Here is a 26,788-nt window from a genome sequence, read left to right as displayed (position 1 = left end):
TAAAAAGTAGAAAATAAAAAATAGTTTAAAAAACTAAAAAACACGCTTTTATTGCTAATCGAACTAAAAAGTAGAAAATAAATTTTAATTACAAAGAGACCTATAATGAAGTAATAGCAAATCGAACGATCAGTCATGACATGTTTTTTTTTTTGTGATGTTCATATCAGTTATATTATCATCAGCACATATTACAGATTTAAGTTTGCCGTTTTCTAATTTAGGATAGGATATCTCATTTTGTAAAGCAAGGCATAATTTTTCTAAGTCAAAAATTGTTTGCATAAGGTCTTTATTACGCACTTCACTGTGTTGGAATGATGGAATGGGCCCACCACCCTGTGGTGGAGAACCCATTTCACCTTGGTATAGGCCGTATGGTAACACTCTTTTCGTATGGTCGATAATGCGGTCAACGGTGACAGCTGTTTGTCAGCCACACGAGATTTGTTTACACTCGCGATAGCGGAGTTTTGTTTATTGCAAATTTTTTCTTTACAGTTTGCTTTTGTTTGGTTTATTAACGTTAATTTTTCACTAAAAATCAATATCGCGATTTTAAGTGCTTATTATGAGCTGGTATTCGTTTAAAGTTTCACACACCTACAAATTCAGTCCTTGCAGTTGTAGTTTTTATTATTCTTTTAAGGAATTTTGGTCCCTTTTCTTCACCCTTTTTTCAATTCTCTTTAACACAAATCGTGTATATAAATAATAAGTTCATGGTAAATTGCATTAATTTTTATCATTAACTAATTTTTTGTGAAAATGGACTTACACCACTTTTAAAGAAAACGGCTCATATTGGCTACGTCGTTTTCGAATATTATGTGCCAATGAATGGACCGAACGTTAAACTGTGCTCATATGTAAAAAAATATTCCAAAATTTACTGTGCAATATTTTTTAAATAGATAATAGATAACTAATTCTTAATTAGTTTCCGGAAAAGTCTTATAAATGCGTCCTCATGTTGAATGGCTGAATGAGCCAACTAGCAATTGAAAAAAGTAGACTGGATTTTGATGGAAATACGTAAATTGCAGAAATAGAAGAAAAAAGCTGGATCTCCAACCAAACAAAAAAAGGATTCAGAAGATACATCGAAAAGAAGTAGAAATACAGAAGAAGAAAGAAGTGGTAAAGTATGAAATAAACAAAAAATAAAATAAAATAACTCTAATGCATTCCTCTTACACCTCGTATTTTATAAAATGGCAACACATCTGCACTATACAAAATCATACTTCAATAATATTAAAAATTGGGCTTGGATTGTTGAGGGATGCTACCACAAGACACGACATTCATAGTCAAATCGAAATACGCATATTTCAAATAAATTTAATCAGTAAACAAAATATCGAAAATGGAGTTAACAATATTATAGCTGATATTACAGATCTTTATATAAATTTAAGATTCTTCTGTACCTAATGGTATGTGGTACTGTTGTATAGTTGTTACTGTAAATCATATTTAAGTTTCCGCTACGTTGTTTTAAAGTTAAACAAATTTAAGTCACATCTTCTTTCGTAAAAGTTAAGTCTCTATAGATATAAAAATGTACTTCTTAAATATGTTTTGAGTCGACTTCGATTCTCGCAAATCGTTAATAAATTATAAATATTTGGCAGCATATCCATTCGACACAATCGAAACTGTTTTTGGGCTTTCTTCGGACTACATATTGCAAAAAATTGTATGTCAAAGATTTGATTCCATTTAAACTTGCTCAAAATCTCCTTCTCATCAGTATGAAAAGTATGAAATTTGTTTAAATTTAGTACAGCACTATCATCAAGACTCCGAGGTATTATCGGGAAAAAGACAAGTAGTTTTGGAAGCCAATCTTTATATTATTATTTTCAAATCTCGTTGCTCATCACTTATTTACAGGGGTCGAATAATCACATCCATACACAGATCAAAACCATATGAAAGAAAATTACTTGCTACGCCAATCGTGTAAGCTGAATCGCAATGAAACCAACGAATGCAAATGGATTGTAACTTATTTTCAGTTCATAACAATTTTAAAGTTCCACAATCTTTTGGAACTGTCAAAACTGTTGTAAAACTTAATAAATACCATTAAAATATGAATCGGCTAGGAAAAGCCCACAGCAAACAATCGTATGAATTTCAATAGAAAAGGCTATCATAGCATCATTGCAATATAAAGCACTATATATTGCTTGAATAAAAGTTATATTTGTTACAATCTCTTTACCAGGTATGTGACCACACCTACAATAATTTGGCAATTAATTGCCAATACGGTGGTGCAGCTTACGAGTCCTTCGTTCGGAAAAATTCAGACCAGAGAACAGATTTGGAAGAATGATTTCAGCACAATAGGCAGGAGAACCTAAGGTTTTTATGTATGTTCCCAAATCTTCAAACCTTCACAACGTGTATTCTGATTTTTTTTAAATTCTAACAAGGGATTCTGGCTACCCACTAGAACCATGGAGAATAACCCCTTATAGAAACGCTGCGAATGGTTGAAGTGAAGCAATTTTCAATGATATTCACCCCAAGGCAAGATGCATTATTGAAAGAAGCGCTGGAGAATTTTAGGATATGGCAAGGGAGAACGATACCATCCTACAAAAGTGGCAGGATTTGCTAATGCATGTGCGGCATTTCACAACGTCTGCATTATATTTAAAATTAACTATGATCCTCAGAATTATAACTCTGACCAAACACTTGAAATTGACAATAAGAGACCAAATAAGATATTTATTACTGAATTTTTTTCGAAATTAAAAATTAATGTACACATGGATGGGCAATCTTGTAAATAGGTTTTAAAATATTTTTTAAATGAAATGGAGAGTCTTTATACCATACTTAAGATGAAATAAAAATATGATACTTATAAAAATTTATTTTTATCACATACTTCACAAATGGTCACTTGTTGCATTTATCCCATAAAAAAGTTTCGTGAATCATAAATACTTAGATACAAATGAAAACAAAAGTAAATAAATCAAAATCCATAACCATTTAGAAAAGAAAAATAAAAAATAGTTTAAAAAACTAAAAAACACGCTTTTATTGCTAATCGAACTAAAAAGTAGAAAATAAATTTTAATGACAAAGAGACCTATAATGAAGTAATAGCAAATCGAACGATCAGTCATAGTCAACTACCTCAGAACAGAATTATAACAAAAATTAAGAAACAATGCATTTTGCTTCACTTTCATAACCTTCTGTACATAGGTAGTGGCCAATAGAATGATTGTGATATTTACTATATCAAGCATCCCACGCTTTTAACTCTAATTTGAATTACTCTATTTGTATCTTAATTTTTGTTATAATTCTGTTCTGAGGTAGTTGACTATGACTGATCGTTCGATTTGCTATTACCCAAAAACAGTTTCGATTGTGTCGAATGGATATGCTGCCAAATATGTATAATTTATTAACGATTTGCGAGAATCGAAGTCGACTCAAAACATATTTAAGAAGTACATTTTTATATCTATAGAGACTTAACTTTTACGAAAGAAGATGTGACTTAAATTTGTTTAACTTTAAAACAACGTAGCGGAAACATAAATATGATTTACAGTAATAACTATACAACAGCACCACATACCATTAGGTACAGAAGAATCTTAAATTTATATAAAGATCTGTAATATCAGCTATAATATTGTTAACTCCATTTTCGATATTTTGTTTACTGATTAAATTTATTTGAAATATGCGTATTTCGATTTGACTATGAATGTCGTGTCTTGTGGTAGCATCCCTCAACAATCCAAGCCCAATTTTTAATATTATTGAAGTATGATTTTGTATAGTGCAGATGTGTTGCCATTTTATAAAATACGAGGTGTAAGAGGAATGCATTAGAGTTATTTTATTTTATTTTTTGTTTATTTCATACTTTACCACTTCTTTCTTCTTCTGTATTTCTACTTCTTTTCGATGTATCTTCTGAATCCTTTTTTTGTTTGGTTGGAGATCCAGCTTTTTTCTTCTATTTCTGCAATTTACGTATTTCCATCAAAATCCAGTCTACTTTTTTCAATTGCTAGTTGGCTCATTCAGCCATTCAACATGAGGACGCATTTATAAGACTTTTCCGGAAACTAATTAAGAATTAGTTATCTATTATCTATTTAAAAAATATTGCACAGTAAATTTTGGAATATTTTTTTACATATGAGCACAGTTTAACGTTCGGTCCATTCATTGGCACATAATATTCGAAAACGACGTAGCCAATATGAGCCGTTTTCTTTAAAAGTGGTGTAAGTCCATTTTCACAAAAAATTAGTTAATGATAAAAATTAATGCAATTTACCATGAACTTATTATTTATATACACGATTTGTGTTAAAGAGAATTGAAAAAAGGGTGAAGAAAAGGGACCAAAATTCCTTAAAAGAATAATAAAAACTACAACTGCAAGGACTGAATTTGTAGGTGTGTGAAACTTTAAACGAATACCAGCTCATAATAAGCACTTAAAATCGCGATATTGATTTTTAGTGAAAAATTAACGTTAATAAACCAAACAAAAGCAAACTGTAAAGAAAAAATTTGCAATAAACAAAACTCCGCTATCGCGAGTGTAAACAAATCTCGTGTGGCTGACAAACAGCTGTCACCGTTGACCGCATTATCGACCATACGAAAAGAGTGTTACCATACGGCCTATACCAAGGTGAAATGGGTTCTCCACCACAGGGTGGTGGGCCCATTCCATCATTCCAACACAGTGAAGTGCGTAATAAAGACCTTATGCAAACAATTTTTGACTTAGAAAAATTATGCCTTGCTTTACAAAATGAGATATCCTATCCTAAATTAGAAAACGGCAAACTTAAATCTGTAATATGTGCTGATGATAATATAACTGATATGAACATCACAAAAAAAAACATGTCTTGAAGTTTATGAAACTGATGAGAAGAGCTTGCTAGAGAAACCGACTGGATCCTAAAGAAAAAAGGCCATCCAAAGAGCGTAAAGCTGAATCTTCTCCTGAAGCTGTAACATCATCAAAATCTACAAATAGTGTTAATGATTCAACAAAACCTACAAAAACAGAACAAGTTAGTAAAATAGCTCGTCCTCCTCCAATAACTATCAATGGTAATAATGATTTAAAAAAAAATGCATAGTCAACTTGTTACTACAATAAAAAATATATTTTTCATTAAACTTTTAAACAACGATGCATGCAAAGAAATAACGTTCGATTCGTACGACTATCGGTCTGTAACAAAATTATTGTCAAATGAAAATATTCCTTGGCACAGCTATGAGGATAAGCAAAATATACCTATCCCCTTTCAGCTATATTAAGCAAATTAAATGAACAAGGCCAAATAGGAGCAGGATAGTTGTGGGTCGTTATCGTTGAGGTGTTATTGGTGGCGGCAGTTTGAAGTGCCGGCACTGAGGGCGGTAGCGCCGTTGAGGCAGGGGCCGCCTGATGGCGGAACCAACACGTGGCCACATACCTTGTGGACCACTCCCTATGAGTCTTAAGGCGTGAACAGGTCTAAAGATGGCACCACCCGTTACACTTGTTGCACCTAACCGAGGTGGAGTTCGGGTGGAGCCGTTTGTAGCAGATTCAGCAGTAAAATACCTCTGGTCCGGGGTTGGGTTCCACGCCAGCCCGGAAGGGAAGTATTTGGAGCAAACTTGCTGCGAGGGATTGCTCCTGTGATGAAAGATTGGGGGGGCATGCGGTACACTAGACAGGGCTAGTTTACTGCGGCGGCAGTCCTTGGTCGGTAAAAATCCGTGTCATTCCGGTAACGTAGAACCGGCTGCCATGAGAACAATTACGTTCTGGATATTGTAGCAGGTTAAACTCCTACCTATCCAGAATCGACCCCGACATACCAAACATATGTCCGGCATGTGTGGCACCCCGCACGACACTAACCACCTTTTCACATTCTAAAACCGACGCATCTAACACCCCTCTCCCTCTGGACCCATCCCGTCGAAACAGCATGCTTCCTGGGCCTAGCCCTAGATGAGCTAGACGAAGATGACAGGTGTTATACCCGACACTGGCGGGGCTACTATTACTGTTAACAAACAAAAGCTCCAACTTCTCCGAGAGTCCTGCGTGAGCTTGGTACAATTACGTTCTAGATACTGTAGCAGATTAAACTCCTACTTATCCAGAATCGACCCCGACATACTAAACATATGTCCAGCATGTGAAGGCACCCCGCACGACACTAACCTTTTCACATGCCCTATTAAACCCACTCGTCTAACACCCATCTCCCTCTGGACCCAACCCGTCGAAAGAGTTAGTTTCCTGGGCCTACCGTTAGATGAGCTAGACGAAGACGACCGGTGATTACACTACACTGACAGGGCAAAGGTAGTGCAACAACAACAACAAGGCCAAATCTGCAAATAAATTTAACAACGCTTGTGTGCCTTGCCAAAACATGCAATTTTTTGACTATGAATAAAACACTAAAAATAATATTATGGAATGCCAACTAAACACGAAACTGAGCTGGAAGTTCTGTTAAAAAACGACGAAATTGGCGTATGCCTAATAGCTGAAGCGCACTTCACAAGACATTCATAATTGAATTTTAAACATTATTCCCTATACCATATTATTCACCCCTACACTTGTGCAAGAGGTGGCAGCGCCGTTTTCATAAAAAACAATATAACTCACCACTTGGAAGACCAACCCAGCGCTGAGAAATTTCAAACAACTTCCGTTGCTGTCGAGGCCTGCGAGCAACAAATATTACTAACAGCTTTATACAGCCCACGCAGACACCAACTAAAATTTGAAGATTATGTATCTCTCATCGAAAGATACAAAGGACGATTTATTATAGGAAGTGATTTTAACGCTAAGCACATACATTGGGGGTCTAGGTTTACAACGACAAAAGGGCGCGAAATGTTTAAAGCCATAAGACACAAAGGTTGCGATATAATATCAACAGGCAAGCCAACATATTGGCCTTCAGACACCAACAAAGTACCTGATTTTATTAACTTTGTTGTCTTCAAAAATATTCCAGCAAACTATTTTTCTATTTCTGAAGGCTTCGATCTGAACTCTGACCACTCACCGATCCTTTTAGAAATATCAGGAAATGCGGTGGTACTAAATGAAACGTCTCCTCGTTTATTTAATAACTCCACCGACTGGCAGTACTTCCAACCTCAAGGAAGCATCCTAGGCCCTCTCCTATACCTCTTGTATATGCATGACTTACCGGTTCACGAGCAACATGTTACCGCAACCTTTGCAGAATACACGGCTATCCTAGCAGTTGGAGAATTAATCGAGACTACAACGACGAAATTGCAATAAGCGGTGAACTACTGCTATATAATCAAATTCTTAAACCGGTCTGGACGTATGGCATTCAGCTATGGGGATGCTCAAGCGAATCTTGCATGATTATTATCCAACGATTCCAAAATAAAGTGTTGCGCAACATCGTCAATGCTCCATACTATGTGAGAAATCTCGACCTCCATCGTGATCTTGGTATGCTGCTCGTCACTGACGTGGCGAAAAAGTATGCCATGGCTCACAGACAACGTTTAAGTACACATATCAACGCTGAAGCATTGGCTTTGCTCCAGCCAAATACTCATCGTCGGAGGCTCAAGCGTAAAACAGATTTAGACCAGATGTGCACCCAGTACAGTATATTTATACATTCATAATGAATTTATGAATATTGAGGCATCTTAGTTTTTCCTTTTTTAATTTATACATATATTCAATAAAAATTGCTCGATAGTATCTGTATTTAGTTGTACTAGTTGTAATTTCTAGACGTTATTCTGCTTATACTTTAAATGCCTTAATAAAAAAAAACTATTTCCAAACAAATTTTTTTAAATTTGCGTTCATTTAATCATAACCAATTTTCGTAGTTTATAAAGTTAATTACTTTCAAAATGGTGTAAGTCCACTTTAATCAAAGATATCCTATTTTTAAGTTCAAAATTGCACTACATAATTTCCTAAGGGCATTTTTATATGTGTGGCAAACATTTTTATAGTTTCCAGGAATCTCGAGTTTTCCCCGTTCATTATAATAGGACTATCAATAAGTTCGTGCGGTTTTTTTTCGAAATTTGAAACTTTATTGACGTAAAATGGTTACAAATTTAATATTCAAAATATTGTCCATCGCTTACTACTACTTTTTCCCATCTTTCTGGCAATTCACGGATTCCCTTTGTGAAAAATTCGGTCGGTTTTGCCGCAATCCACGAATCGATCCATTTTTTGACTTCATCGTAATTACGGAAGTGCTGGTCAGCCAGGCCATGTTGCATCGATCGGAAGAGATAGTAATCGGATGGCGCAAGGTCTGGACTATACGGCGGGTGGGGTAGGACATCCCATTTGAGCGTTTCTAAGTATGTTTTGACCACTTGTGCAACATGTGGCCGAGCATTGTCATGTTGCAAAATAACTTTGTCGTGTCTATCGGCGTATTGCGGCCGTTTTTCTCGCAGTGCTCGGCTCAAACGCATCAATTGTCGTCGGTAGACATCCCCCGTAATCGTTTCATTCGGTTTCAGTAGCTCATAATACACAACACCCAGCTGGTCCCACCAGATACACAGCATAACCTTCTGGCCATGAATATTCTGCGCCGACGTCGATGTTGAAGCATGGCCAGGGTATCCATACGTTGCCCGACGTTTTGGATTGTCGTAATGGACCCACTTTTCATCGCCAGTCACAATTCGATGCAAAAAACCCTTTCTTTTGTGCCGTTGAAGCAGTTGTTCGCATGCCATAAAACGGCGTTCAACGTCTCTTGGCTTCAATTCATACGGCACCCAATGGCCTACTTTTCGGATCATTCCCATGGCTTTTAAACGTTTGGAAATGGTTGATTGATCAACTCCCAAAGTTTTTGCAACCTCTTCTTGCGTTTGAGCCGGATCTTGATCGAGCAATTCCTCCAATTCGGTATCCATGAACTTTGGCGGCGCACCCTCGCGTTCTTCGTCTTCCAAGCCAAAATCACCACTTTTAAAGCGTGCAAACCACTTCTGGCACGTTCGCTCAGATAGAGCATGCTCACCATAAACTTCCACCAAGATACGATGACTTTCGGCTGCTTTTTTCTTCATATTAAAATAATGAAGAAGAATTCCCCGCAAAAACACATTATTTGGCACGAAATTCGACATTTTCAAGTGTGGTAAAAATATTGTTGTTTACGCTTCAAATAAAAAACTTATACTGACGTTTGTGCCTTACGACAGTAGCTCTCCAATGAATGTTTGGAAATGTGGATCGATGGAATAATAATCAAGTTACGCCATCTGTTGTAAAACCGCACGAACTTATTGATAGTCCTATTAGAATATTTAAATATGTACACTATTCTTAAGGTTAATCATTGCATGGTTTTATGTTTGACTTTAATAATAAAATAAAATAAATAAATATACTTTGTCATACCATAAATTCTGGAAAAAATTTTACAATGCATACGGCGAGAACAAATTTGCGGAAAGAAGTTCCGTGATTTTTGTTTTTGTATAAAATTGTTATTATTATTATCATAAATTATACTCAGTTTGGAAATTTCGCTTGTTAATAATGGAGTGGAGCATTGCAGCGATTGCATTACATAAGTATAGTAAAAGTGCAAGGGAGGTTTACGATTTGCTGAAAAAACTTAATATTTCGAGAATGTTGGTTTAAGGCACCATCAAGCGTCTAAAGTGACAGAGAGAAAAAAAAGTTGTCTTCCTCGCGTGCTTCGAACCAGTGCAGCCATAAAAGCGTTCGAAAAAATTCTCAGAAGTCCCCTTAGAAACCAAAAAATCATGTCCAGGGAAATGAATGCATCGACCAGATCCATGTCAAAACTAATTGTGATGATCTCCACATAAAATCCTTCCATCGCCCATCTGTTAATCTTTTGACAACGCGCATGATGAAAATTAGACTTGACAGATTAAAGCACCTTCTTCGGTGACAGAAGCTAAAGACGCAATAAATGTTGTTCCAAAGGTTCGGCGTGGCCACCATCCATCTTCCGTAATGGGTTTGGTGGGGATTGTCTTGTAAAGGAGTTCTTCTTCTTCTCAATTCTCGTGATAACCGCTTACGCGATTTTCGCCGAGTTCAACAAAGCGCAAGAGTCGTTTCTTTCTCGTGCTAACCGGCACCAATTGGACATACCAAGTGAAGCCAAGTCCTTCTCTACCTGATCTTTCCAACACAGAGGAGGCCTTCCTCTTCCTCTACTACCACCAGCTGGTACCGCAACGAATACTTTGAGAGCCGGAGCGTGTGTATCCATTCGGACGACATGACCCAGCCAACGTAGCCGCTGGATCTTTATTCGCTGCGCTATGTCTATGTCGTCGTCAAGCTTATACAACTCATCGTTCCATCGCCTACGATATTCGCCGTTGCCAACGTGCAAAGGTCTAAAAATCTTACGCAGAATCTTTCTCTCAAACACTCCAAGCGTCGCTTCATCGGATGTTGTCATCGTCCACGCTTCTGCGCCATACGTTAAGACGGGCATGATGAGAGTCTTGTAGAGTGTTAGTTTTGTTCGTCGAGAGAGGACTTTACTACTCAATTGCCTACTTAGTCCAAAGTAGCACTTGTTGGCAAGAGAGATTCTACGTTGGATTTCAAAGCTGACATTGTTATCGGTGTTAATGCTGGTTGCTAAGTATACGAAGTCCTTTACAACCTCGAAATCATAACTGTCAACAGTGACGTGGGTGCCGATACGCGAGTGCACCGACTGTTTGTTTGATGACAGGAGGTACTTCGTTTTGTCTTCGTTCACTACCAGACCCATTCGCTTTGCCTCTTTATCCAGTTTGGAGAAGGCAGAACTAACAGCGCGGTTGTTAAGACCGATGATGTCGATACCATCGGCCTACGCCAATAATTGTACGCACTAATAAAAAATTGTGCCAGAGCGATTAAGTTCTACGACTCGTACGATGCTCTCCAACATCAGGTTAAAGAAGTCACACGACAGCGAGTCACCCTGTCTGAAACGTCGTTTGGTATCAAAGGGCTCGAAGAGGTCCTTCCCAATTCTGACGGCGCTGCTAGTGTTGAGCAACGTCATCTTGCATAGCCGTTGTAGTTTTGCGGGGATACCAAATTCCGACATCGTGAGATACAGGAAACTCCTTTTCGTACTGTCGAATGCAGCTTTGAAGTCGACGAAAAGATGGTTCGTTCCCATGGCAGCCGGTTCTACGTTACCGGTATGACTCGGGTTTTTCTCGACCATGGGCTGCCGCTCCAGTAAACTAGCCCTGTCTAGTGTACCGTATCCCTCCCCCAATCTTTCGTCACAGGACCAATTCATTGCAGCAAGTTTGCTCCAAATACTTTTCTTCCGGGCTGGCGTCGAACCCAACCCCGGACCAGAAGTATTTTACTGCTGCACTTGCCACAAACGGCTCCACCCGAACTCCACCTCGGTTAGGTGTAATAAGTGCAACGGGTGGTGCCATCTTAAGACCTGTTCAGGCCTTAAGACTCACAGGGAGTGGCCCGCAAGGTATGTGGCCACGTGTTGCTCCCGCTCACAGGCAGCCCCTGCCTCAACGGCGACACTGCCCTCAGTGCCGGCATATCACACTGCCGCCACCAACAACACCTCAACGATAAGGAGCCCCCACGAGTAACACAACTCCTTCTCTGGCCCACAACCCTTCTGCTCCTACCCCAGTGCGAGGACAAAGCAGCAGCTCTTGGTCCCCCGCACAGTCTGCTCCGTGTGTCAGACCGTAGTTCCTCGGAACTTGACAACAGTGCAATGCAATTCTTGCAGTGGCTTGTGCCATTTTCGGAGGTGCTCCGGCCTGCACACCACCCGTGAGTGGACACGCGACTTCGTTGCCCCCTGCTGCAGAGCTCTGCACCCGCTACCGCCCCCAGTGCCGCGGCCGCCAGTCAACATCAGGTCATAACCAATTTTGCGGAACGCACAGCAGGACCAACGTAGACAACATCACGCATCCCTCATCCCCCGAGTTACAACCATACTCCCGCGAAGCTTCAAGCTATTGCAACTGAACTGCAAGATTGACAAAATAGTCGACTTCATGAGCCGGTATGGTATCAAGATAGCTGCGGTCCAGGAGACAAAACTGCACGCCAGCTCCCCTCTGATTACTAGGGACGGCTACAACGTGCATAGAAAGGACCGCGAGCGAGAGAACGGTAGTGGCCTAGCGCTCATAGTCCACCATTCAGTGCAGTATCGTTCCGTATCGACCGCAGGGACAGCACCTTAGAATGTCAAGGTATAGCTGTCCGGTCAGGCGATGCCGAGGTCGAAATTTATAATATCTATACACCCCCTGTCACCTGCTGCCCTGCAGGATATCTTCCTGATATTGGTGCGCTCATCAGGGGAGAAAATCGATTGGTAGGAGGTGCCTTTAACGCGCATCACGATCTTTGGCATTCAAGCCTGCCAAATGAACGTAGGGGACAGCTATTGGCAGCGCAGATAGACGATTCGACATTCAGCACTGTAAACGACGCCGCCCCCACTATGGTAGTGGGCAATTGCAGCAGCTCGCCTGACATCACAATTGCTAGCGCAGGTCTGATAAATAGCATAACCTCGCGACCTATGCTATCGCTTGCATCAGACCACTTGCCCATTATCATCTCGATCGAGAAACCTGCCGACTTTGTTTCCACGGATCACCGGTCATATACCAACTTTCACAAAGCTGACTGGACCAGATTCGCGGAATTTACTGAGGACATCTTCGCAGCCCTACCCATTCCCACCGATGTGCGCGCAGGCGAACGCGCATTCCGCAAGGTGATCACAGCCGCCGCGGCTCGCTTCATACCCGCTGGACGGATCCGGGACATGCGTCCCAATTTCCCAGCTGAAGCAGCTGTTCTGGCGAACGAGCGTGATCGCCTACGCCAGGAAGATCCCGGGGATCCTCGAATAAAGGACCGCAATTCGGAGATCCGGCAACTGTTAACCCAACACAAGCGGACCAAATGGGTAGAGCATCTGAAGTCCTGCAAATTCACCTCTGGTGTGAGCAAGCTCTGGTCCACCGTAAGGTCCCTGTCGAGCCCGGCGAAGAACAACGACAAGGTGGATATCACCTTTAACGGTCGAACTTCGTCGAATCCGAAGAGATGCGCGAGCTACTTTAGCCAGCAATTTATACTGCATTCTCCGGTAGACAGATCTAAACGTTGTGCCACCAGACGGCTGCACAAACTGACATACAATAGTGCACCGCTTGCTTTCTCCAGTGACGAGGTTCAGGTGGCCATCAAACATATGAAACCATCTAAAGCCATTGGCCCTGACGGACTAAACATGCTGATGCTGAAAAAGCTGGGTGCACTGGGAGTAGAATTTCTCACCAAGGTCTTCAATTTGTCTATGGCCACTCTCATCATTCCTGATAAGTGAAGATTAGGGAGAGTGGTCCCACTACTGAAGCCAGGGAAACCCGCCAAACAAGGGGAGTCCTATCGTCCGATAACTCCCCTTTCTCTAGTAGTAAAGACGCTTGAAGCCCTTCTACTCCCACTCCTTACAGAACACCTGACTCCAGCCTCACACCAGCATAGTTTCCGAAGAGTGCACAGCACCAGCACGGCACTCACCGTCATAAACACCCCGGTAAACCGCAGACTAAACCAAAACCACCCGTGCGAGGAGACTGTCCTAGTAGCGTTGGATTTACAAAAGGCTTTCGATACAGCCACTCCACGCTAATAGGTGACATTTTACAGTCGACACTCCCGTCAGGGCTGAAGAGGTGGACCGCGAACTACCTGAGTGGTCGTCACTCGTCGGTGATATTTCGAGACCAAACGTCAAAACTGAGAAAAATAAAGCAAGGAGTACCACAGGGTGGTGTCCTTTCACCCTTGCTTTTTAATTTCTACATTTCGAAATTCCCCCAGCCACCAGAGGGAGTCTCACTGGTCTCATACGCCGACGACTGCCCGATAATGGCGTCGGGCAATGACTTTGGTGGCCTATGCACAAAAGTAAACGACTACCTCGCCCTCCTTTCTCGCTACTTCACTGCGAGAAACCTAAAACTTTCTCCCACTAAATCCGCGGCGACCCTTTTTACCACCTGGGCAAAGGAGATCAAGCTGCATCTTCAGGTACACGTGGTTGATACCCCAATACCGACGGTAAACAATCCCAGAATATTGGGAGTCACCTTCGACAGCTTGCTCTCCTTCTCAGCGCACACAACCGCTATTGCAACGAGAGTACAGAATCGCAACAAGGTCCTCAAGTCTCTCGCCGGCAGCACTTGGGGCAAAGACAAAGAAATTTTGCTGTCGACTTTCAAACCAATAGGGCGACCGGTTCTTAACTATGCTGCGCCTGTCTGGTCGTCCGGAACCAGTGATACGCAGTGGACGAAGCTCCAGACCTGCCAAAATAATGCTATTAGGACCGCGACAGGATGTCTCCTGATGTCCCCAATACAACACCTGCATGACGAGGCTCACATGCTTCCTGTGAAGGAGCATAATAAACTGCTCAGCAAGCAGTTTCTGGTAGGATGTCACCGTAGGCCTCACCCATGCAGACACCTGCTTGAGCCTGAACCGCCTCCCAGGCACATCAGGAGGCACTTCCTCAACTACGTGGACGAGACCCTGGACAAAACAGACAGACCACTCCAGGATCAGACAGTGTACAGAGAGACCATAAACGACATTCACCTTCTTAAGCTCCCGACCTCCGAATGCCGTTATCGGAGTCCAACCACCACCTATTGCAGCCGAAGGGCTCCAGCTCGGGGAAGACTCCCGTGTAACCTTGGCACAATTACGTTCTGGATGCTGGAACAGGTTAAACTCAAGTAGGACCCCGACATACTAAACAGATGCCCACTTCTCTCCCTCTGGACCCAACCCGTCGAAACAGCTAGTTTCCTGGGCCTACCGTTAGATGAGCTAGACGAAGACGACCGGTGATTACACTACACTGACAGTGCGAAGATACTGCAACAACAACAACAACGAAAAGATGGTGTGTGTCGGTTCTCCTTTCATGGGTCTTTTCCCATATTTCTCGTATTGTGAATATTTGGTGGATGGTAGACTTTCCAGGTCCAATCAGTAGGCTGACGGTGGGCTTCAGACTACCGTTAGATGAGCTAGACGAAGACGACCGGTGATTACACTACACTGACAGGGCGAAGATACTGCAACAACAACAACAACGAAAAGATGGTGTGTGTCGGTTCTCCTTTCATGGGTCTTTTCCCATATTTCTCGTATTGTGAATATTTGGTGGATGGTAGACTTTCAAGTGGGCTTCAGACTTTCACTGAATACGCTAGATAGAACCTTATAGGCGATATTTAGAAGACTAATCCCGCGGTAATTGGCACAAATTGCAGGATCGCCCTTCTTATGGATTGGGCAGACCACACTTAAATACCAATCGGTAGGCATGCGCTCATCCGATCATATTTTGCAAAGAAGCTGATGCATGCACCTTACCAGCTCTTCGCCGCCATGGTTGAATAGCTCAGCCGGCAGTCCGTCGGCGCCCGCGGCTTTGTGTTTCTTTAGACGCGTTATCGCTATTTTCACCTCGTCATGGTCGGGTAACGGAACGACAATTCCGTCGTCAACGATTGGGGTATCGGGATCTTCACATTCTCTGTGACATGGAGGATGGTTCCATATGTAGAAGTCCACGCAAGTGGGGAAAGTTACTGATCGCCATTCACTTGGGAGTGGCCAGGACGATTCTTCTGCATATGGTTCAAGCAGCTCACAACTCCCGGGATTAGCCCAAGTATCCTCTGGGTAGCTTCCGAATCCCCCGAATGAAAACATACGCAAAGCCTTGTAAAGGAGTTACGTCCCTTAATTTCTGCGAAAAAGAGGTTAAGACCGGGGCAAAAGTGTACCAGGAAGATGTCTTTTAAGGCGTGGTGAAGCAGTTGAGCAGTATTCTCTTCACTGGAGAGCGTTGGTTCTTTCAGCATGACTATTAGACTGCAGTTAGTGGTCAGAATTGGAAAATATGACCTGTCGAAGATCTCACAAAAATTTGGAGAACTTTAAACAATCTTTGGTTCGAGCAGCTACATCAATATCCATGGAAACCGTGTGTGCTGCAGTAACTGAATAGCCGAATGACCTTAACATTCTAAAACAGAAAGATGTCACATGTCGCCGTACTGGCGACACGCTTTGCGCTTCTTATTCGTATTCCCAATCTTAAAGCAATTTTTGAAAGTTGCTTCATTCGTTTTCGATCATTCGATGACAAACATCAGAACGCTCTTTGAGAAATGCAGGATTCTTTTTGTTAAAGTAAAGTAAGTATAATATACAATAATTTAAAAAACTTATGGAGTATGTTTATGTTGTTTAATATGAAATACTTTTATTTTAATTTTTATTTTATTCAAGTACAAAAATGGATATAAATGTAAATTTAAAAAAATAATAAATTTATTTAACCAGTTTGCATTCTTTATTGAAATATTTAAGAAACTGTTGCGGACGTTCACCGCTTTACATGTTAGCGGGTTGTAGAATATATCCGAACCAGAAGATGCATGAAAAGAGAATTTCCAGTGTTTCCCTTCCAGATGTCACCATGTGTAAATCGGCACAATGAAGATTTCGATTCGTTTTTGAGTTTACGTGTTTTATCGTTCGTGGACGACCGAAATCGTTTAAACCACTTATAAGTAGAGGTACTAGATAAATAACAAAATTTGAGCTTTTGCATAATTTCATACGTTCCAGATCAAGTGTTTTACCGAGTTTAATATAGAACTAGTATGTAACCCCCGAAAATCGGGTGGGCTTTTTTCCCACGGAAAGTAAACAGCATATGTGACACTTTTATATATTAAAAGTTATGATGATTAGAAAAGTGTATATGTTTATTCATATGTAACATGTAAGAACTTATGCATATAACATTTTTAAAATTTTTTCAGTTAAATCAGTAATTTTTGTTTTTAAGTTGTGTCAAGTTTTCGTTATTGCCCATTTGAACTCGTATATTTTTCCAGGATCTAACCCGGCTTAACACAACATAAAGTTGGCCGTGAGCAAAGCAATCCTCCTTTAAATGAAGGCCCACCTTTGATAATGTTTGCCCCTGGGCCTTATTTATTGTTATGGCGAAGGCTATTGTAGTGGGAAATTGGCGGCGCTTCAACCTAAAAGGAAGTGTGGTTTCGCTCGGCTTCAAATTTATACGAGGCAATAGAAATCGCCTTCCCTGAACCTCTCCGCATAACACTTCCGCGTGCAAACCATTCGGATGCATTTGCTTTATGATAAGTCGTGTGCCATTCACCAACACAATTATACAATTTTTTTTTTGCCATTCATAAAATTTCTTGGATTTGCAAAAGTAAACATTTTTTTTCCACAGATCTTTACGTTTTAAAAAATTTTAAGAAGAATGGTAAAAAAAATTTGCAAAGTTCATATTCATATATGATTTGATAATGGCTGCATACATAAAAATATACATGTACACACATAGAATACAATACAAAGAAAAAAAAAACACTTAAAAATGTATATCTGTGTCAAAAAGTTCGTTGATTTGATGGGTAATAGTGTTCTTTTAAATGGCGTTGGGCATCGTCTATTACTATACAATTTTTCTGAGAATAACCCAAATACAGTTTACCTTTGAAATAGTATCACATAAATAACTAATTTGTCTCTCTCTCCTCATTTTTTAAAAATATTTAAAATTTTGAGTTTTGCAAAAAGGATCAAACGCACACAAAATTTTTAAATACATACATACGTTTATATAATATATTGTAGTTCAATTGTACCATATATGAACGAAAACAAAAGTGGATGCTTCTACCAATCATATCCAATACGTGACGTTTTAAACATTTATCACTTACTTACCTGCTCTATTCCTCCACTTAAAGTAGGAACTCTTTTACGAACTCTTTCAAGTCAATTGTCAATTCATACCAATTATTGCCATCACAACAAAACTTTGAAAAAAATTCGCAGCACCCGTTGGGACTATGTTCATGAATACATATTTATTAGTAAAGAGAACAAAACAAAACAATTATTGAGAATCCAAATGTATACAATGCTGTGCTCATTAGAAAGAGAGCTAATCAAAGCAAACGTACTCATATATAGGCTTAAATTTGTGTGTCATTCCGCTTTGCATAGACATCGCTGTTATCAATATGAAAATTTTGATAACTTTACGCGGAATAATTTTCCGGAAATATGCTCATCAAACCCTTTCTTTTGATATATATTTCATATCTGTACATATTGTAGTTTAGTCAGAATAAGCGCCATGTTTTAAAATAATACTATAGATGTTTTAAAATAATACTATAGATAGTATATCGGTTCTTTATTTAAAATTAAATTTTCAATGGTTCAAAAGTAATTTCACTTTGGGTAATATCTCAGCTTTTATTTAACCAAATATCAGGACTTCCATGGTAGGTGTGAAGGTTACTGGTTAAAACTGGTCACTGAAATGTGAAGGCAGTCCGAGATGTTTTGCGACGGACCCTTTATAAATTATAACCTAAGGAATATAATGATTTAGCTAGGATTTAGACCGGAAAATATCAATTTGTGTTGCGCGTTGGAGAACCCCAAAGTTTTATTCAGCCGAATGAAAAGCTTTTTGGTGGTGGAAATACACTCGGAGGTTTACATCTTTCTCTCATTTTGATATTTTTAATACGCAATACGGATTTAGTCATGGAGCTTTGTACAAAAAACCGCTTAACCTAACACCAATAGTTTCTTTCTTGAGCTAACTCGCGTCCATTAGTAGCACTAGGTGAATCGGAAGTCCTTCTCCACTCAGTATTTTCCATGCAGAGGGCTGCCTTCTTCTTCTGCTACCACCAAAATGGCTGAAGCGTTTATGTCCATTTTCATATCTCCTAATGGAAGAAAGCTTTTTACAAATATATAATATAAAATATGTTTTTTGTTGCAGGATGGGTTCACACCACTTGCTGTTGCCATGCAACAAGGCCACGATAAAGTGGTAGCGGTCCTTCTCGAGTGCGATGTTCGTGGAAAAGTTCGTCTTCCAGCTTTGCACATTGCTGCTAAGAAAAACGATGTTGACACTGCTACTTTATTGCTACAAAGCGAAACTAATCCGGACGTTGTGTCCAAATCAGGATTCACGCCCCTGCATATTGCAGCACACTATGGCAATGTTGATATTGCTAAGTTGCTAATTGAACGTCGTGCGGATGTAAATTTCACAGCAAAGCATAATATAACACCGTTGCACGTTGCCTGCAAATGGGGCAAAACAAATATTCTGGAACTATTGCTATTAAATAAAGCTAATATAAATGCTACTACTCGTGATGGCCTCACTCCGCTCCATTGCGCAGCACGGTCAGGCCATGTAGAGGTCATCGAGATACTACTTGCGAATAAGTCTCCGATACTTTCAAAGACGAAAAATGGTCTTGCTCCACTTCATATGGCTGCACAAGGCGAGCATGATGAAGCAGCCCAGATACTTTTGGCGCATAAAGCCCCCGTCGATGAGGTAACTGTCGACTATCTAACAGCGCTACATGTTGCAGCGCACTGTGGACATGTGCGTGTAGCCAAGCTGCTACTAAATTACAATTCAGATCCAAATGCGCGCGCTCTAAATGGATTTACACCCTTGCATATCGCATGTAAGAAAAATCGCATTAACGTCGTCGAGCTCTTACTGAAACATGGTGCCAGCATAAGCGCCACGACAGAATCCGGTTTGACACCATTACACGTTGCCAGTTTTATGGGATGCATGAACATTGTCATTTATCTATTACAACACGATGCTCTACCCGATGCACCAACTGTTCGAGGAGAGACACCGCTACATTTAGCCGCGAGAGCAAACCAAACTGACATAATACGTATTTTATTACGCAATGGTGCTAACGTTGAGGCTCGTGCTAGAGAAGGTCAAACACCGTTGCATGTAGCATCGAGACTTGGAAACATCGACATAATTATGCTGATGCTGCAACATGATGCTAACGTTGATGCTACAACCAAGGATATGTATACCCCATTGCATATCGCAGCTAAAGAAGGACAAGAAGAGGTGGCTCAGTTACTGGCGGAAAACAATGCGCAATTAGATACAGTAACCAAAAAGGGTTTTACTCCGTTGCATTTGGCTGCTAAATATGGTAAAGAAAAAGTCATTGCACTACTATTGCAGCGCGGAGCTAAAATCGATTGCCAAGGCAAGAACGATGTTACTCCGCTACATGTTGCAGCACATTTCGGTCATCAAAAGGTCATGTTTTTACTGCTTGAGCATGGGGCTTCTCCCCTACTTTGTGCAAAGAATGGCCATAGCGCTTTGCATATAGCTGCCAAAAAAAATGAAATGGAAATCGCCCAGCAACTTTTACAATTTGGTGCGGATCCAGATATACGAAGCAAATCCGGCTTCTCACCATTACATTTGGCAGCCCAGGAAGGTCAGGTTGATATGGTAAATTTATTGTTGGAACATGGGGTTGGTGTAAATGTTCAAGCAAAGAACGGTTTAACGCCGCTGCACCTGTGTGCTCAAGAAGATAAGGCAGAAATAGCTCGAATACTCCTCGATCATCAGGCTAACATATCTGAGCGTACAAAGGCTGGATACACCCCTTTACATATAGCAGCACACTACGGCCAAATAAACATGGTCAAGTTTTTGCTTGAAAATGACGCCAACATCGAAATGAGTACCAATGTCGGTTATACCCCTCTGCATCAAGCGGCACAACAAGGTCATACAATGGTTATAAATCTTTTGTTGCGACATAAGGCTAATCCCAATGCCATTGCAGATGTAAGTACAATTCCTCGTTTTCAAAAAGGCCAACTACTTTTCCGGGAATTATTTTTACTAGTATGTAACCCCCAAAAATCGGGTGGGCTTTATTTTCACGGAAAGTAAACAGCATATGTGAACTTTTATATATTAAAAGTTATGATGATTAGAATTATATATATATGTATATTTTTATTCATATGTAATATGTAAAAACTTATGCATATAACATTTTTAAAATTTTTTTCAGTTAAATCAGTAATTTTTGTTTTTAAATTACTTCATTATAAACTACATTCAACGTCAAGTTTTCGTTATTGCCCATTTGAACTCGTATATTTTTCCAGGATCTAACCCGGCTTAACACAACATAAAGTTGGCCGTGAGCAAAGCAATCCTCCTTTAAATGAAGGCCCACCTTTGATAATGTTTGCCCCTGGGCCTTATTTATTGTTATGGCGAAGGCTATTGTAGTGGGAAATTGGCGGCGCTTCAACCTAAAAGGAAGTGTGGTTTCGCTCGGCTTCAAATTTATACGAGGCAATAGAAATCGCCTTCCCTGAACCTCTCCGCATAACACTTCCGCGTGCAAACCATTCGGATGCATTTGCTTTATGATAAGTCGTGTGCCATTCACCAACACAATTATACAATTTTTTTTTGCCATTCATAAAATTTCTTGGATTTGCAAAAGTAAAAATTTTTTTTCCACAGATCTTTACGTTTTAAAAATTTTTGAGAAGAATGGTAAACAAATTTTCAAAGTTCATATTCATATATGATTTGATAATGGCTGCATACATAAAAATATACGTGTACACACATAGAATACAATACAAAGAAAAAAAAAACACTTAAAAATGTATATCTGTGTCAAAAAGTTCGTTGATTTGATGGGTAATAGTGCTCTTTTAAATGGCGTTGGGCATCGTCTATTACTATAAAATTTTTCTGAGAATAGCCCAAATACAGTTTACCTTTGAAATAGTATCACATAAATAACTAATTTGTCTCTCTCTCCTCATTTTTTAAAAATATTTAAAATTTTGAGTTTTGCAAAAAGGATCAAACGCACACAAAATTTTTAAATACAGGGTGGCTGATGAAAGCCGCTACCAAAAAAAAATTGAATAACTTTTTTTCTTCTTAAGTTATCTGTTCCATTTTTGTTTTAATTTGCAGATTGATCTTTAAAATTTATTAAAATGGATAACTGGGACACGCAAACAAGAATTTGGATAGTCCGCCGCTATCACGCACTGGAGTCCGTAGTTTTGGTACAGAGAGAGTACAGGCGGATGTTTGGCGGCGATCCCCCGAGCAGATGGACCATAATGAGACTGGTGAATAATTTTGCTGAGCAAGGAACAGTCGCAAGAAGGCCTTATCATCGAAACCCACCAGTTCGGACTCAGGAAACGATCGCTGCTGTAGCTGCAGCTATACAAAGCAATCCAAGGGTTTCAACAAGAAGCTTATATGCTCAACTTGGTGTCAGCCGACAGTCTTTGCAAACAATAATGCACAAAGATTTAGACTTATTTCCCTACAAAATTCAAATGGTTAACAAACTGAATGCAGCAGACTTGCCGATTCGCTTGGAATTTTGCCAGAAGATCCTGCAAATGGTGGAAGAAGACCAAAACATGTTAAACTGCCTTTTCATGTCTGATGAGGCCCATTTCGATTTAAACGGCAATGTGAACAAACAAAATTGTCGAATATGGAGTACTTCTAACCCACAGATACTTCACGAGACGGAATTGCATCCTCTTCGCGTGACAGTGTGGTGTGCGGTTTCTTCACGCTGTATTGTCGGGCCTTATTTTTTTGAAGAAAATGGTCACACCGTTACGGTTACTGGAGACCGTTATTTGAAAATGCTGAAAGAATTTTTCTATCCAGAACTACGCCGAAAGAGAATTCCTTTCAACTCTGTGTGGTTTCAACAAGATGGGACAACGTCTCACATAGCCCAGACTGTTATGACAGAGTTGCGACGAAAATTTCCCAATAAACTGATTTCAAGAAACTCCGAATTTCGTTGGCCCCCCAGGTCGCCTGACCTTACTGCACCTGACTTTTTCTTGTGGGGTTTATGTAAACAAGAAGTTTATAAAACAAAGCCAACAAATTTGGATGAACTAAAACAATCCATTCGGGCAACAATTGCGGCTATTCCTGTCGCAACTCTCAAAGCAGCAATAAACAACTTTTTACTAAGATGCCGCACTACTATAGACTAGTATGTAACCCCCGAAAATCGGGTGGGCTTTTTTCCCACGGAAAGTAAACAGCATATGTGACACTTTTTTATATTAAAAGTTATGATGATTAGAAAAGTGTATATTTTTATTCAAATGTAATATGTGAGAACTTATGCATATAACATTTTTAAAATTTTTTCAGTTAAATCAGTAATTTTTGTTTTGAAGTTGTGTCAAGTTTTCGTTATTGCCCATTTGAACTCGTATATTTTTCCAGGATCTAACCCGGCTTAACACAACATAAAGTTGGCCGTGAGCAAAGCAATCCTCCTTTAAATGAAGGCCCACCTTTGATAATGTTTGCCCCTGGGCCTTATTTATTGTTATGGCGAAGGCTATTGTAGTGGGAAATTGGCGGCGCTTCAACCTAAAAGGAAGTGTGGTTTCGCTCGGCTGCAAATTTATACGAGGCAATAGAAATCGCCTTCCCTGAACCTCTCCGCATAACACTTCCGCGTGCAAACCATTCGGATGCATTTGCTTTATGATAAGTCGTGTGCCATTCACCAACACAATTATACAATTTTTTTTTGCCATTCATAAAATTTCTTGGATTTGCAAAAGTAAAAATTTTTTTTCCACAGATCTTTACGTTTTAAAAAATTTTAAGAAGAATGGTAAAAAAAATTTTCAAAGTTCATATTCATATATGATTTGATAATGGCTGCATACATAAAAATATACATGTGCACTAGACCGGAGTGAAAAACGTAAATTTTTTCAAAACATATCGTAATAGCAGGGAAAAGTTGCTACATATCAATACAAATTCAGGAAAAAAAGAAATTTCAAATCGGTTAATATCTTCCGTTCGCGCATTGCATTTAAAATTTACAAATTTTATAATAAATTGAACAAATATTCGAAAAATTGTAAGAGGTGGAAATGATGTTAGATAAAGTTCATTTTTGTAGACTATTACAACATCAGGTATAGTTTGAAAAGAAAAACGTCTACCACTCTATCAAAGCCCCTACAGCCCCTGAAAAGAAGTGGAAAATGTCATTTTTTGTATAAATTTACGTAATTGCGGGTGGTTAGTTTCTCTATTTTAATTTTTGTATAAGTCTTCTTGAGTATATAAGTAGAATAAATTATTCCCCTCTTAGCGCGCCCACTAGCCACACTGTCTTAAATAAGTTTTGTACAGCTCTTGGCCCGCCCTTTTTGGACGATTCAGAACTCACCGCGTGAAGGTGACTGTACTACGAGTTCCATCCACTCCCTTCCCAACCAACCAACCAAAAATGAAAAATTATTTTTTCGGGAGTGGCAAAGTCTGTTTTAGTGTCCAATTGAGGCATAACTGTACGAGAAGTGAGTGTTGCTCTTATAAACCCATCACGTCCCTCGTTCCCATACACTTTTGAGGACGCTTAAGTTACTAGTTTTACGCAACGCTCCACAACTTGCGTATGGCATGGAATATTTGTTAAATCTATGGTTAATTTTGGTTTTTTCTTTATCAGAAATTAATTGCAAGATATCTTCAGAAGAAAGGCTGTCTAAAATTTGGGGGCAGGTAAGTATCATTTCAGACCAATTAATTAATTCAAAATATTTATTTGCTTCAAAGTTTAGTTTAGGAACCAAAAAGTTTCTAATATTTTTGTCTTTTGAAGGGATTTCCTTTATTTTCAGAACTCGCCTCAATCCAAGATCGCGGACATGCTCTCTGTCATCTATCACCATCGAGAGAAGAATGTTTGTGCTCTTCTTTTTTTATAGATTGATAACGTTTGTTTCCTTTTTCAACTAAAACTTAAGTGTCATCCATCCTGCCATCAAAATACACACACATCGGGTCGTTTAATTGCTCATTGCATTCCCCGACTCGATAAGTTTTAGTCTACATTTTTCTTTTTCTCTTCTAATTTTGCTTCGATCAACAACAAAAGAAGTATCTTTGTCCGTTATAAGACCAACGTCTTTAAATGCACTAGACACAATAGCTGCTGCTGCTCTATCAGATACTCCAAAACGATCACTTGTTAAAACCGTTGCTGGAAGTGATAAGCGCACCTGTGTATTTTTGAACTTGCTGACTGAGAGGAAATAGAGCGTGGGGTCTGAAAATCGGGATCATTCTTATCATTGTCAATTTCAGGAGTTATCTCTGTTTCAGAATCAATGCTACTACAAGAAGGTCCAGGTAAGTTGGTCTAACTTAAGTGACTAGCTTTTCTCTGCAACTTTAATGTACGCTTTTGAGTTTCTTTGGTATCTACTGTCCCAATCTTACCTTGTCCGAGATATCTTTGAGCATATAGAAATTTGATTTCTAATGGCGGTATCTTTCTATCTTTAGCGCATGTGCAGTTGATAGTTACCGGCCTGGGACAAATACGCTTGTCAAAGCTTTTTTGACAAAAGCAATTGGGTGTTATCTCGCACTTGCAGGACGAAATGTCAAATAATGTTCTTGAAGATTGTTCAATAAAATCATTGTACTTCTTTTGTTTCTCAGGTGTGTCTTTGTCCCTTGAATGAGATTTACGAGGAGTGTAGTATCGATCATGTAGATGTTTGATCTTTTGTACAACTCTTATGTGGGAAACTATTGGAATCGAAGCCTTGGAATAAAGGGACTCAGTCTGATTAGCTACAGTGTCTGCTACAACTGTGAAGCTTAATTTCTGACCAGAACTGGCAGCAGAAGATTCTACTGTCATTTTGTACCTCACTTCTTGCCAACATTGTATAATGTCGGTATTAGTGGGAAGGACCGATGACAGCAGTGGTTTAGGTGCACCAAAAAATGGGCAGTGTATGTCCTTACGAGTAAGAGACATGATTAAAATGTTTGAAGCGATTTAATGTTAAGTAATTGTGTAAACTATGTAATTCAAAAGAACATCGAATAGAATTTTTGTTGACCAAACAGTGCTGTTCGACAAGAGTGAAAGCAGAATTGGTAATAACCAGAGAGTACTAGCTCTTCTGTGCACTTCGTTTATCGGTATGCCAGAATAAAAAGCAAAGTGAAAAGAAAGACGATGAAATACAAGTAATCAAGTGGAAGACGATCTAAAGCACAGACGTGTTATAGTAGCCGTAAGCCGCTTTCACGCAAGCCTCATTTGGCATAGGCTTCCTTAGTAGATGTGGTATAAAATTGGTGAAAGTTGATCGCTCAGAACCACAGAAATAGATAGATTAGTAAATTAGAAATCTATTACTCAATGCTGAAAGTGCTATGTATAAAAAGTGAGCTCGATCTTTAATCATTTACAACTTCTACAAGTTTTCGTAAATCAGCTGGATTTGGGAAAAAATTTGTAAATTTTAAATACAATGCGCGAACGGAAGATGTTAACCGATTTAAAATTTCTTTTTTTTCCTGAATTTGTATTGATATGCAGCAACTTTTCCCTGCTATTACGATATGATTTGAAAAACTTTACGTATTTCACTCCGGTCTAATGTACACACATAGAATACAATACAAAGAAAAAAAAAAAAACACTTAAAAATGTATATCTGTGTCAAAAAGTTCGTTGATTTGATGGGTAATAGTGTTCTTTTAAATGGCGTTGGGCATCGTCTATTACTATACAATTTTTCTGAGAATAACCCAAATACAGTTTACCTTTGAAATAGTATCACATAAATAACTAATTTGTCTCTCTCTCCTCATTTTTTAAAAATATTTAA

General features: G+C 39.5%; 1 protein-coding gene across 8 annotated transcripts in view; it reads left to right on the top strand.

The window, feature by feature from the left end:
* The window catches only part of LOC128869480 (ankyrin-3), a 363,477-nt gene that overhangs the window by 251,873 nt on the left and 84,816 nt on the right, over nucleotides 1-26,788 (top strand). For all 8 annotated transcript variants that reach the window (XM_054112038.1, XM_054112036.1, XM_054112033.1 and 5 more), the window contains one exon: nucleotides 19,017-20,885. In XM_054112038.1, the coding sequence (XP_053968013.1) occupies nucleotides 19,017-20,885 (1,869 nt within the window). The remainder of the gene's footprint in view (nucleotides 1-19,016; nucleotides 20,886-26,788) is intronic.

The sequence above is a fragment of the Anastrepha ludens genome, chromosome X (genome assembly GCF_028408465.1).
Source record: "Anastrepha ludens isolate Willacy chromosome X, idAnaLude1.1, whole genome shotgun sequence".
Classification (NCBI taxonomy): domain Eukaryota; kingdom Metazoa; phylum Arthropoda; class Insecta; order Diptera; family Tephritidae; genus Anastrepha; species Anastrepha ludens.
Note: the sequence above shows the minus strand (reverse complement) of the source record. Positions and strands in the feature narration are given on the sequence as shown.